The sequence below is a fragment of the Petromyzon marinus genome, chromosome 39 (assembly GCF_048934315.1).
Source record: "Petromyzon marinus isolate PM22_M1 ecotype Great Lakes invasive population chromosome 39, UKy_Petmar_22M1.pri1.0, whole genome shotgun sequence".
NCBI lineage: Eukaryota > Metazoa > Chordata > Hyperoartia > Petromyzontiformes > Petromyzontidae > Petromyzon > Petromyzon marinus.
The window spans coordinates 12,384,032-12,398,659 of record NC_133705.1 but is presented as its reverse complement, the minus strand read 5'-3'; the positions used below and the strand labels follow the sequence as shown (position 1 = coordinate 12,398,659).

The window sequence follows — 14,628 nt, the reverse complement described above, 5'->3', positions numbered from 1 at the left end:
TCCCAGGTACTGTGGTTACAGCAAAGCGAAGCAAAACTGCGATGAGGATAAGCAACATTTCCAAGGTAGCCATGGTAAGCATAGCCTCTTGCGTGCAGTCACGTTCGCCAAGTCTCTTTAACACGTTGCAGCAGCAGCAGCAGATATTCTCAGTTACGTTTTACTTTTGACCAATATGTTAAACTCTCCCTTGTGTCATTTACAACACAGTAGAACCCCTCTTAACGAGCGCCCCTGTTAACGACTAATCTCTTAGCGACGGGGCCTCCATAGAACCCAATGTGTAGTGTATAGTGTAGTCTATAGTGTATAGTGTAGTGTATAGTGTAGTGTATAATGTAGTGTATAGTAGTGTATAATGTAGTGTATAGTAGAACCCTCATTAACGACCACCCCTGTTAACGACGAATCTCTTAACGACGGGGCTCCAGATAACCCAATGTGTAGTGTATAGTGTAGTCTATAGTGTATAGTGTAGTGTATAGTGTAGTGTATAATGTAGTGTATAGTAGAACCCCTCTTAACAAGCACCCCTGTGAACGACTAATCTCTTAACGACGGGCCTCCATAGAACCCAATGTGTAGTGTATAGTTTAGTGTATAGTGTAGTGTATAATGTAGTGTATAGTAGTGTAGTGTATAATGTAGTGTATAGTAGAACCCCTATTAACGAGCACTCCTGTTAACGACTAATCGCTTAACGGTGGGCCTCCAGACAACCAAATGTGTAAAAGTAAGCAGCCTACGTTTTTTTTTATTCAATAACCATGCCGGTGGTGTACGTGCTATTTATTTTATGTCTTCAAGACAGCTTTCATTCATTCTCACAACACTTTTGCGGCGGCGTGAGCTTGAAATGTCAGCCCAATTTTCGTTTTGAGCATGTTTACGTGTGGGTGGCAACTGGAGTGCTCGAACAGATCCCACACACACACTCACGTGCTCACAACGAGGGGGTGGGTGGGAGTGACCAGCGCTCAAACTCTGTCCAGATATTTTTTATTTAAAGCTTTCGTGACTGATTCTTGGTTCTTTCGGTAAAGTCACGTAGAAGGGAAACAATAAAATAATAAAAATATAAAACAATAAAATTCTCACGACGTTTCGACTGCAACACAAGCAATCATCATCAAATTTTCTTGCTGTGGTTTTTTTCCCACCTGATGATGATTGCTTGTGTTGCAGTCGAAACGTCGTGAGAAATTTGTTTTATTTATATTTTTATAAATTTTATTGTTTCCCTTCTACGTGACTTTACCGAAAGAACCAAGAATATCTGTCCAGATAGGTTAGCAATCCCAGTTTTGCTGCGCTGCATACTTCAAGCACCTTTGATGTTCTGTCGGTGGAAGTCTCTTGCACGCAATCTCTTAATGAATATGCCAACACAATCTAAGATGTGCTCAATTATAGAGAGTGCTTCATCTCAGGCAGGATAATACGGAACACTGTTCTGGGGAAATTGAATGCGTAGGCTTTCGCGACCAATATTGTTCGTAATAATACAGTGGTGTGCTGAAGTGGTAACTAATTGGCACGTTTTGTTCACGTGACAAACGTTACGAATTGGTTGTGTCAGGTGGAGGGTAGGTTTACAACACATTTATATTCACGTAATCTAACCCAAAAACCTTTATTATGGATACTGGTCTGGAAATTATTTTTGACAGGCCAACATACAATTTTCCTTATTTTATATTTCGATTTTCATAGCATTATAATAATTTTAGGGTAGAATAATATATGTTAATATATGAATACCTTGTACTCTCGTGGTAGTGCCTTATGCTAACAAGCCCTCCTTCAAGCCATCCTAGCAGTGTTCAGGAAATATGAAGTAAGACATTAAGACCTGTTTATAGATGTCTATAGCGATACTCTTTGGTTCTATTCGGTAAAGTCACGTAGGTAAAAAAATAAAACAACAAAAAACCACGACGTTTCGGCCACAACACAAGTGGCCTTCTTCAGGTGAAGGAACAGAACTGTCGGGATGACAGCACTTCAATGAAGTCGTCCCGACAGTTCTGTTCCTTCTGTTCCTTCTGTTATTTCAACTGAAGAAGGCCACTTGTGTTGTGACCGAAACGTCGTGGTTTTTTGTTGTTTTATTTTTTACCTACGTGACTTTACCGAATATAACCAAAGAGTATGGATCCTTGCAGTCACGAAAGCTTCAAATCTATAGTCTATAGCGATGTTTTAACACGTGTTTTGAGTCAAAACCTTTTAAGGATGAGATAATATAAGTATATTTATTGTAATAATTTCCAGCCCTTTGCCAATCCACGACTGGATAAAGGCCTCTCAATGCCGTGCCTGTTATGGGGGTTGTTTAACCATAGTTCACCACACTGGTCAATGCGGTTTTGTGCAGAGGGTAGTTCACAAATCACTCGCAACTGACGTTGGCCATGGCTGGCCATCGAAACTCAGACATCACCGGGTTTATATCGCATGCCGCAACTACTGTGCTACCACTCCCACGCTTAGATATGTTTTAATGAAAGGCAGAACTGTACTTTGTTGAATTACCGACTACATGAAGATTGCGTTTCAATTGCCCCGCTTTGTGCAAATTGCTTATTTGCACAACATAATCATCAACATATTCTTATGCTCCATTTATACAAATGCTGTATAAACGTGTGGGAGACAGATATATATATAAACACGGATAGAATTAGTTAATCGTGGAGCTTTTTAATATCAATCTCCACAAATTGTAACAGTTTAACTTCAGAAATGTGAATGGAAGGCAAAAACGCTTGCTTTCCAGCAGTAGGGACAGCAGAGGAGTAGCAGTAAACTCCTGTCAATAAGGATGTGGAGACTGAGAGAGCAGACAATATTTTGCGATCAGAGGGAGTGCAAGGTTCTGTAACTGACGTATGGGAATGGATCTTTGCATGTTGAACTTCTTTCGCACCGTACATAACCAACTGTGCTGAACGGAGGAACGGGGTAAGGACACCAAATGAAACACAAAAAGCAGTTCTGAAGAAATGACTTTTAAAATTGGATTTAAAAGTGCATTGGTCCAGTGGCTTCTTAATATCGGAAGGAAAGAGTGTTCCAGTCGGCTGCAGAGGCGCATCTGAAAACGCGCGATGCAGTGACCGTCTCTGTTTGATTATTAGCCAAAAGCTGCTGCGAGGATGACCGGAGTTTGTATGTATGTATGTTGAACTGCTTTCACACCGTATATTGCCAACCATGCTTAATCGGAGTTTGCGTGATAGCTTATTCTCCTTCACGGGAAGAGCCAGCTGAGGGGGCGGAATTCAGTTCCTAGTTTTAAGTTTGCGCGAAGTACTGCGCTTGATGCTGTAATTACACTTCTGGCTTTGAGGCATGTGTGGCTTTGCTTGTCTTTGCAGTGAAATTGCCCGGTCTGAAGATGTACATAGACCCTTTTACGTACGAAGACCCATGTGAAGCTGTCCACGAGTTCGCGAGAGAAATCGACGTCTCGTACATCAAAATCGAAGGCGTCGTTGGAGCCGGTAAGCGGATATCTTCACTCTCGCGAGGCGCCCGTCAAAGGGTGGGGGGGAAGTAAGCTGCAATGTAAACCAAGTGATTAATTATAAAACAGTCGTTTTCAGTCACTTGAAATTGAATGAACTGGTGACTAATTCATGAATGCTACTGCATGTATAGCTATCCGATGTGTTTCCAGGCTGTCCCCCCTGCGCGTTATTCAGCACGGTGTCCAACGTTTCGCTCCGCGTGCTGGGAATTGAACTCAATTCGGTTCCAGAATAAAGCTCCTAGCGTGTGGAGCGAAACCTTGGACAGACGTCACGCGGTGCACATCCCGAAAGCACGTCAGAAGACTACCCCCAGTGAACGCGCAACGTTGGGTTAACGTTGGGATGTGGTTGGCCCAACGGTCCAAACATTGGCCCAACATTACATATTTACTGGTGAAATCATGACGTTAGACCATGCGGTGCAGTTTCACAACAATTTTTTATTTCTCAAAGGTCTGAAGGTAACAAACTGATGTTGCGGTCCTCTGGCCTGTCAATGGTCATTTGTATTCAAGCGAGACTGCATTGTTCAATATTTGATCATATTTGTAAGAGTCGAGCTCACCCACGTAACCGTGCACATCTTACAAGCCCCCATATATAAACACGTACATCAATTCAGCACCAGCATACCGTTGCTTCCTATTACGTGGCATCCATTAACTTTATAAGCCCACTTAAGAACCGACTTGTAAAATCCTTCCCTTATCCAACAAAAAAGCAAATCAGTGGCCCTGCATTGCAACGTGCATTTAAGAGATGAATTGCTTGTGATCATTAAGAAATATTTTACTTGAATAAGTGGAAAATAAATCAGCATTTGTACGGGGAATAGTCACAGCGCTACTGCATTCACATCGTAGGCAAGAATAATTTGCTTTTAAAGTTAGAATTTTTTTTCATCAAGGAATGCTTCAAATCATCTCTCAACACAAACAAGTGCCCAATTAAACATTTACAGGGCCCGAGCAAGCATTTTACGTGGTGCTGGAATTAAATTTTGCTTCATTTTGACAAATTGACTAATTTTAATGAACAGCAGAAAAAGCGACAACAGTCGCATTGTAAATTTTAATTTATTATACATTGTTAAAGTTCTACAACGGGGTGGGAAACAGTTTCCATAAATTGACGAAATCTCTCGTAATGGCACTTTAATTTCGACGCATTTCATTTGGCATTGTTACACATAAGTGTAACCGTATTTTTACTTCCACACATTACAGGTCTTCCATATGTATTTATCAAATGTATTGCATTGATGTTGGCAGGAAAGCCTCACTTGCTTCTTAAGCCTCATTTTAGGCAAGGTCCCGCTAAGTTTCGCAGGAGGGGCCAATTTTGATATCGGTTTTCCCAATTGAGTACATTTTCCATAATTTGGAAAATTTCGGCCAGTAAAGCCAGCACACGAAGGCCTACTCTTGTCTAGAAATAATGTCATGGGATCTCTGACGTCCACTGAGAAGCGGACGGCGTGTATATTATCCTTCACGGGGAAACTTAATCTATGCAACGCGGTAATGAAGTTGACACATTTCCCCACCATCCAGAAAATACCTAGATATCTTTACACAGCTGTGAGCTAAACCGGCACAGAAGTTGCCAAACAAATGTTGTCAATGCCACCCCACCAACTGTTTTAGCAGCGATCGGTCATTTCTTTCGTGAATTATCGAGAAGGAAAAGAGCGCGTGTTAACCTTTAACGGCCCGCGTATGTAAAAAGGTAAAAGTGCAGCCCTGCAATTGCTTGTCAATGCTGGCACAAGGGCCTCCACTAGAGGAGGCTCTGCAGACTTCCTTTAGAGGACATTGGACCTACGCTTTTACACAGCCAGACATCTTGGAAGAGGTGGGAGCCCCCACACTTTGCGCCACTACGTGCGGCATGCCAATCGTACGACTGCGTGGTGTACCTATTTACATTATTGGGGGGATAGACACAGGGAGAGAGCTAGGAAACTTGCACTTTGCTTTTAACGGCTCCGCCGTGATATCAAATTGAACCTGCGACGTCCGGATTGCAAGTCCGGTGAGCTAACCGTCACGCCGCGGGAGGATCCGTCTCACGTCCAAAGCCGTAATTCCATTACCACGGAAATTTGCCATGCGAGACGGAGACAGAAAAAACGTGTACGATACTTACCAACCGGGGCGAGGATTTTGACACGTGCGCTTGCAATTGGCAGGCGAGTTTGGCGAGGTGTGTCGAGGTCGGCTGAGGCTGCCTGGGAAGGGAGAGGCCTCCGTGGCCATCAAGACGCTGAAGGCCGGCTACACGGAGGAGCAGCGCAGAGACTTCCTGTGCGAGGCGAGCATCATGGGCCAGTTCGATCACCCCAACATCATCAGGCTGGAGGGGGTCATCACCAAGAGTGAGTGGTGCACTTTGTTCTTTTGGTTAACGCGCCAAGCACAGAGCGAGAGTACACGACGTCGGGACTGGCCGGCATGAACACGTGCATCAACAGGTGGCAAGAGGGGGAATAAGATAAAGAGGTAGAAAAGAGAAAGCTATGCTTTGTTCTAAGGCCGCGTGAAATCAGTGTTCATGACGAGATAACGTATTGACTTTTGCGGTGTCGCAATTATCGCAACAGCATTTTCAAATAACTCTGCATTTGTATGTTGCATTATTATTATTATTATTGTATTGCCTTAGTTTTTTTTCCTGTAGAGCCACTGTAAGTCAAGAATAATTAGAAGTTCTTGAGCTGCATTTTCTGGCAACAAGAAGTCTTCAAATTCGAAGCCTTCCAGTCATTGCAACCTTAGAATCCACAACACGCTCGTAATGCACGTGCTGCCATTTGCACACAACACACATTCAGCGAACTACGAGAAAACGATATTTTTTGCAAACAAAATAACCGATGCGATTGCCGCGGCTCTTGCATCGTACGGGTATATATCGTGGCGTCGCCACATCGCAGCAACCCCCGACTTTGTTCTCACCTTTGCAAAGGTGACATCGCCCCTTGAATACTGATTCACCACCCACGATGCCCACGCGGCCGCGCGAGCCCAGCGATGCAATGAAGCCCCATTATTACAATCAATATAATCACAGGGTGTAAACTAGAAAAAATGATTCACGAGTGGGGGTTTGATGAAAATAAGTGAGCTAATGTGTGCGCACATACGAGTATTGACGTAATGGTGAGAAGAAGCTAAGAATTTTATATAGTGATCCCGTTATTTTTCATATTTTCAGGTGAAAGGACCTGTTTTTTTTTTAAGGGACTTCAGCAAGAGGTACCTTACTGCAGCCACCCTATGCGTTGGTGTGTGAGCGAAGGGCCAATGTATGAGTTCGATACCCACTCACGGCCAACGCCTGTGACGATTATCTGAACCAGTCTGGGGTCTCCCCAAGGTCCACTCGGCCTCAAATGAGTACCTCGTGCGATGTGTAAACATCGCCACTTGGGAAACGATGGCAGCTGGACGTGGTGCTGGCCACCCACCCCTTCATCTGGCGTGCCGGCCTTTCACAGGTGCTCGCTAACAGCACTTGCCCCAACAATTTGTTAAGGCACATACAGGGGATCTTTGTTGTTGTTGTTTTGTTATGCGTTGCTGTGTGGGTTCATGTAAGCACGTGTTTACGTGGCATGGAGCGGCGGTGCAAGTGACTAGCACACCGCACAAGTCCCAACCTTGACTGACACCAGTGTGAAAACCTACCCTGGACTTCCGCCAAGTTGACTCGACCGTACAGGGGTACCTAGCATGTTGTGTAAACACCCGCAGTGGGGAGACAAAGGCAGCTGGGCATAACACTGACTACACCACCTCCTCGTGTGCGGTTGTGGCCTTGATAAGTGCTCTCTACGCGAACTTGTCCCAGCAGTCTGTTGAGGCTATCCGGGCGACCTCTGTGTTTGTCTTGCGGTAGTACCCATCTCTGTGTCTGCGTGTGCGTGACATTGCATCCTTGTAGGACTTGCTCGTGTGCTGTGTGTGTGTTACCCCCCGCTATCTCTGGTTCACGTCCCCACACCTTCTGGTAGTCGTCCATGCATTAGACACTGAGCCATGAAGGCAGTCTTCAGAATTCCGGCTGTTTGATTGCCACAGCTGCCCGGTGTCTGTGAAGCATTGGGGGAGGGAATTTTTTTTTTTTTTATCACAAAACACGAGTTAATTAGCAGCAAGAGAGTCTGTATCAGATTCCAGATGCTAAGATTACTTATTAAAATTACGGCCCTTTACATTACTAATGCACAAGGGATGTTTGCTGCATATGAGTTATTACAGAATGGGGATTGAAATCGTATTGTTTGGAGCAATGGCTCTGGCCTTTCAGCCAAAAAATGAAAACAAGTTCATTATGCTGGGTGTTAACAATGCAGTCAGAGTGTAATGGTGAGCGCGTTTGGAATGTATGGGGCTCAAACAATGGGGGCAAGCTTTCTTAAATCTCCCTGCCCTCTGTCCACCGAGCTGTATAAATGGATGCAGCACAACGAGTCAATTGCCGGGTCCCCTTATGGTGGGGTAAAGTGTGGGTATTCTCTCACCTCTTCCGAGACGCCTGGACAGCATGGAAGAGAAGGCCTAAGAAAACATACATGCTTCTAGTGGAGGCCCTTTCTACCAGCAGTGGCGAAAGGGCCTGTGGGAAAAAAAATTACTTTGTGGCTCATCGGATTCGTCCAGTATAATTAAATATTCGGATTCTGGCGTGTGGAATTGCAGGGCTGCGCGTTCACCTTATAGCAAGCAACAGTATCATCCTCTATGATCACATGGAATGTAAATAATTCAGCCTATTTACTCTGCATAATTTGTGTACATGAGTCTGTTTGAATATTTCTAAGCATTATTAGATTCGGTGAAAGGTGACCGATAGTCACACGAAATTATCTCTGCGGTAATTAACCTTGGCTCTCCTCATCGCGTTCCTGGTTACATCAGCAGTATGTTCCTCATCAGTGCATCACCTAAGGAAAACACAACATTCAAGCTGTCCGTAACAACGTATATATTAGGGACGTTCCCAATTATCATATTAATCCAAAAAAATGCGAAACATGGGCCCAAACACGAACGTTCGGAAGATCCCGATTCTTTTTTTATGTTTCGGATTGACCCAACGATGTCACATCACATAATGTCACGTCACTTGATGCGATGCCACATTTCCATTTCGCCCACCAAACGTGGTGTTATCTGGCAAAGGCACGTAAAACATAAAAAAATATCCTAAAACAAAAATAATTCCACTTTGTCCTTTACGTACAAACCTCATCCCGAGTGTATGTTATCGGAAGTGACGGATTGATACGGAAACATGCACACGATGTTTCTGGAAGGGGTAAGTTTTGGTCATGGCACCAGCAGCAACAGCAGCAGGGGCCGTGGTAGTAGCAGCAGAATTTTGCCTACCCCGGAAAAGTGATTTGCGAGCTGAGAAGGAATTATTAGCGAGCACTTGATTGAAGCTAGATGTGCGTGACTAGCTCCACGGTTGACTGCATTCAGCCCTTTCCCATGCTACACTCCAACTAAGCTCTGACATATAACAGCCAGCTGCTAATTTCATGCCGAGTTGACCTGAGGGGAGGAAGAGCCCTGGCTGAAAATAGAAGCCTATTAGAAAATATTGCTTCAGCGACAATGTTCAGGAGGAGGCTTCGGACACAAAGCCAAACTTTTACGCAGTAATGGTAAGCTTGCCGGTGGGACAGTTGTGAGTGCTGTAGTATTTAGGTGGTTAGGTATGCGTGGATGCATTCGGTAATGAAATTCACTGATTGCAATGTGTGCCCTACAGGTATACCAGTCATGATTGTTACGGAATATATGGAGAATGGCTCTCTGGACTCCTTCCTAAGGGTAAGTGCGTTCGGAAGTAATGAATAATTTAATTTTTGTTATTGTCGATACAAAAAAAAAATTGCTTCGTGGTTAAAATGCATTCGCTTAATGCAGACCTTTAATACGATGTTATTTGTGACGTTAATTGTGTGAATATTACAAGAAACGGGGCGTTAAGATTATCTTTGCATTCGCCTAAACCTATCGGCTATGCTTTAATGTTCTAAAGCCTGTGTGTAATGTAGCGAATATCGGCCCATCAGCCACAATTTCATTGGCGATTGAAGGCCTCTTCATGTTTGGCGACGTTAATTTACTCTCAGTACAACCATAAAAGGGTAAAGGTGCAGGCCTGCAGTTGCTTACTGCCCGCCACCGCTGGTGGAAGGGGGGCCTCCGCTAGAGGTAGCTTTAAAAAGAGCCCCTCGATAATGTATTTTGGCCTAATCTTCCATGCCGGCCAGACTGCTCGGAAGAGATGGGGAGTAGCCGCACTTTGGCACACCACACATGACCTCTTGATCGACTAACTGTGGTTCACCCATTTTACTGCTGCGTTAAGAGACACCGGGGAGATTTTAGAAACAAGCACAACTAATTTCTTCATTTACTAAGGAAAGTATTCATTAATTTAAAAAATACTTTTCAGATGTCTTGCTTTTAAATTTTGCTCAATTTTCGGACTATCTTTCTGTCTTGGAAAACACCGGTGAGCCTGCATATCTAGGAAATGTATTGAAATTGGTTGAAGAACACTCAAAAACTCCACGTAGATCGGTTTAAAATCATACTAATTCTACTGTCTCCTATAGGTACTTCAATGCCCTGCAGGTTGGCACATTAATTGATCCATCTGTGATAGACTACCATGCCTTTAAGCTTATGGGTTTTAAGATTCTACCACTACAACCAAACAATATTCAATGTGTATCTGCTCTTCTAGTCGTCTTCATATCCAAGATCTCGCTCTGAAAGTGAACGTGTAGTCTCAATTGGCTCTCAACTGGTCGAATATAATATTACTGGCCGACTGAACAGGCTTGGAAGTACATTGAGAGACAGAGAGAGGAGCACGTCGATTGGAGAACATAGGCAGGTTAAAGACTAAAGTTCAAAGTGTTGAGAAAAGTAAGTAGGTTAGGACAGACCACGTTGCTGAGAAGGGACGACAACCGATGGTCAAGAATAGTGATGGAGTGGCAGCCAAGGAATGGTGCACGTCCGATGGGACATCCACTGAGGGTGCCACAATAACGATATTTTAACAACCTCGCCTGGTATGCAGGAGGTTGTGAGTTTGATCACGACCCTGACGCCTGTTGTATATTTGGAGTTTGCGTGTCTCTCTCCCCGTGGTCGCGTGGATTTTTCTCCGGGTCCTCTGGTTTTTCCCTCCACATTTAGAATCAACATGGATTTACAGTATTTGGTCGATATACATTTCCACGTGATAAGCCACTTTGGTGAGCTATCATTTGTGGCCAGGTCGCTTCTGAAAAAGAGAGCTATATATCTCAGTGGGCCTTACCTGGTAAAATAAAAAATATATATATAGTTTCAGTTTTAATAGATGGGGGCGACATGCAGGTGGATTGCAGACTCATGAGAGATGGAAACAAATTGTGGAGGACTTTATTCAGCAGTGAAAGAATCATATTTCCCTGCGTCTAAATGTTTTTGTTTACTGCGTTATTCATTATATTATCACCCTTTCTGGGCTATTAATGCATGTCCAAGGTTATATCTTTTAATGGGTTGCATAAGCCTTGACAGTCCATTTTGCGTCCTTCCTAATCTCGTTGCATGTTCCCAAGTGTGTACATGTTGTCTTTTTTTTCCACAAGTTTTTGGATTTTTGTGAAGACTGTAATAATATTCCTCCTTGTTAAATGGATTATGTTGCATTGCAATACGCGTTTGCGATGCTCATTAAACTTTTATATTCAGTCAGAATATATGTTGGCCAATAGTATAAATTTGTAAATATTCTTAAAAGGATATTAATACGTGAATAATAACAATACGAAAAACAATGTCGGCTCATTTAATTGCCAATGCGGAGAACGATGGCACGGTGCGAGGCAGACTCTGCTCTGCACCCAACAACCTGAGGTTGATTCCCAGCAACTACCAACATCAGCGGCGAGTGATATCCAAACGGTGCCCGAGTATCCTTCCCCTCGCCAACCCGCATTGACGAGCGCGGCCACGTACGGTTAAACAACCACCATGCCCAATACGTCTGTAATTAAGGCTGTAAACATGTGTTAGTAATTGCCAATGGGCATATCGTAGGCCAGCTCTTGCTGATACTGTCTTGATAGAGTGGTAACAAGGAGTCAAACAAGTGATTTGCTGCTCGAACGATCATTGAGGCGGTGCACACCACCTGCTTACAGTTCTGTGAGACAGTGGTGGGAATTCCACGTTCCTATGGCAGGGGACGAGTGGGACCGTAGGCCAACCGCTGCTGATTTCCCCACAAAGTGGTACTCATTACATCGACGCCAGAGGGGTGATGGGCTGCGCCAACCGCCCGCTGCCCCTCCAATAAAGATTTCATAACATGGCGGTAACATTGCAATCGAGTATTACTAATCGTCATGCAAGCTTTTACAATGAAGAAAACAAGAACAGGGAAAATGAACTTGCAATGAAAATGAACCGGAGTGAGTGTTTTTTTGTTCGGTGCCTTGTTCAGCAAACTGAGAAATGACGCGGGCAAAACCGCGGGTATAAACACTGACGTGGATTTACAATTAAATGAGACAGGTTGAAAAGGAGCAACAATTTAAGCAATTAGTCTGTCACGGCAGCATTATTACACCCACTCATCAGCTACGGACGCACCAAATGGATATTTTTTTTAAACGACATCAGCAAAAAAGCATTTGCGCGCTGAATGGCCCTTTTACAATTTACCGCAAACGCACGCAATTTTTTTTTTATTATTAATGTTTTATTCTCCTATAATTTTGCAGAAACTGCCCCAGCCAAGGACAATATTAGAAAATGAGAAATGTGTCAGCTCAAGCGGACTGGTTTTTTATAAGTTGCTGCAAGTTGTTACTAGTGGCAACAATGTTTCACCTTTGTCAATAACGTAGCGATAAAAAATATAGAATTGAGCCCTTGCTTTTGTGGACAGTTTTACGGATTGTGTTTTTTTATGCAATAGTACCACATTTCAGACACAGACAGGCCATACACAATAAGATGGTGTAGAAAACATTTTTGTGCAATTTCCAATTTATGTTTTCTTCAATTTCCCACTCTTGCATTAAATCCGCTGCTAAACATCCTCGATATTGTGATATTGAAGTAAATATGTCACAGTGGGTAGGTCATAGACACTGATGTAAAAAAGTTATTTTCAGCACATCAGTATGTTTACTTTTCATTATCAAGTCCCAGGTTTCCAATAATACTCCATCCTATGCTGTGTTCCACCTCTTTATCATTTTGATTCTGGTCCAATTTTAATAGCTGCCCAAGGTATACACACTCTGCTGTGTTTTACAGCTATTACCCCTCATATGGATATCTCCAGTTGTTTGTAGAATCTGCTGTACATGGCCTCAACTAGGCCGGCATGGCACGGGAGCACAAGTTCGTGTTTCCACCGCAGAAGCCGAGTCGTCCTACTGATGTAACATGCATTGAACGAGTCAGGACGCAAACGCAGACGACGCCGTGACGCTGTGTCCTTGCGCCGTCTTGACTTGACGTCGCACGCAATGAATGTGTCATTGCCTTTTGTCTTTAGTTTGTTGTCCTTCCCCGGCACCTCTGATTAGCAGGGTTTGCTACGTACGGTGTTAAAGAAGTTCAACATATATACATACATACACCCAATTTCTGCACCTGCTTCGCCCGGAGTCATATTCAAATGTCTTGCAAGGCCAACTCATCACGGTTTAGCTCTGGCTCAGCTTGGCAATGAGCGAGTAGAAAACGACGAACCTGCACCATGAGGCCTCCATATCAGCTCTGCTCAAATATGCCGGTTGAATAAGGGGCGTTATATATTATTGTTTTTTTAACCGTTCCTGACCATTTTTACTTTTGTTTAACCCGCTTTGCAGAAGAACGACGGGCAGTTCACGTCGATCCAGCTGGTGGGGATGCTGCGCGGCATCGCGGCCGGCATGAAGTACCTGTCCGACATGAACTACGTGCACCGCGACCTGGCCGCTCGCAACATCCTGGTCAACAGCAACCTGGTGTGCAAGGTGTCCGACTTCGGGCTGTCGCGGGTGCTGGAGGACGACCCCGAGGCCGCGTACACCGCCAAGGTGGTGCGCAAAGCAAAGCCGGCAGGAAACACCCGACACCGAGTCCCTGGGGTTGCCAGCTGCCCCGGGCTCGGCGGCAGCGCCTTTTTTGCCGCTCGTTGCGTAGATGTGCGGTTCGAGCCCAGCGGCCGCCCCCTGGTTAACGCTGCGGCGTCTGCTTGGCGGCGGAAGTTGGAGATCCCGTGACCGAATTTGACAAAGGGAAGGAGGTCATTGCGTGTGCCGGCGGCACGATCCGACTTCGTCACGATTTTTTTTTTGTTTTATTCCTCGTGTGACCCAATTTGGTGAAAAGAAAAATATTATAGCAACATTGTCCCTGATCGTAAAAATCCCGCAGACGATGCCTGCAAAACATTGTGCCTCTGTGACTGCCTTGCTATAGGAATGGCATACATACAAAGTGTAACACATTATTATTATTATTTGAACGTCCTCTTATTGAGGCAGATGTGCCTTGGGAAGATCTTTAACTCTTCCAGGAACCCATACTCTTTGGTTCTTTCGGTGAAGTCACGGGGCTATAAAATAAATTAAATCACGACGTTTCGGGCGCAACACAAGCGTCCGTCATCAGGTGGGACAACCACAGCAAGAAGCAACTGCTGAAGAAACAACTGCTGAAGTTGTTTCTTGCTGTGGTTGTCCCACCTGATGATGGACGCTTGTCTTGCGCCCGAAACGTCGTGATTTATTTTATTTTAGTTTATACCTACTACGTGACTTTACCGAAAGAACCAAAGAGTATGAGGATCCCTGCAGTCACGAAAACTTCAAATCTAGATTCTTCCAGGGACATTAAAAAATCTCCGTTTTTGTCAATTGCGTAATCCCATGTTCTCCGAATAATGATGGACTTTATTTTATCCATATATTTAAAAAAGAAAACGTCGGGGTTTGATTTTATGATCCAGTTTCAGGGTGTCTTATTTTCCAGAGCATCCTATAACATGGAGAATATAGTCATACAGC

At 44.1% G+C, this 14,628-nt stretch overlaps 1 protein-coding gene across 5 annotated transcripts in view; it reads left to right on the top strand.

The window, feature by feature from the left end:
* Positions 1-14,628, top strand: part of LOC116950470 (ephrin type-A receptor 4-like) — a 149,867-nt gene that overhangs the window by 110,956 nt on the left and 24,283 nt on the right. For 3 of the 5 annotated variants that reach the window (XM_032968252.2, XM_032968248.2, XM_032968250.2), the window contains exons 9-13: positions 7-74; positions 3,381-3,506; positions 5,728-5,913; positions 9,318-9,379; positions 13,447-13,659. In XM_032968252.2, coding sequence (XP_032824143.1) covers positions 7-74; positions 3,381-3,506; positions 5,728-5,913; positions 9,318-9,379; positions 13,447-13,659 — 655 coding nt within the window. The remainder of the gene's footprint in view (positions 1-6; positions 75-3,380; positions 3,507-5,727; positions 5,914-9,317; positions 9,380-13,446; positions 13,660-14,628) is intronic. The other 2 variants (XM_032968251.2, XM_032968249.2) reach the window with 1 other exon arrangement.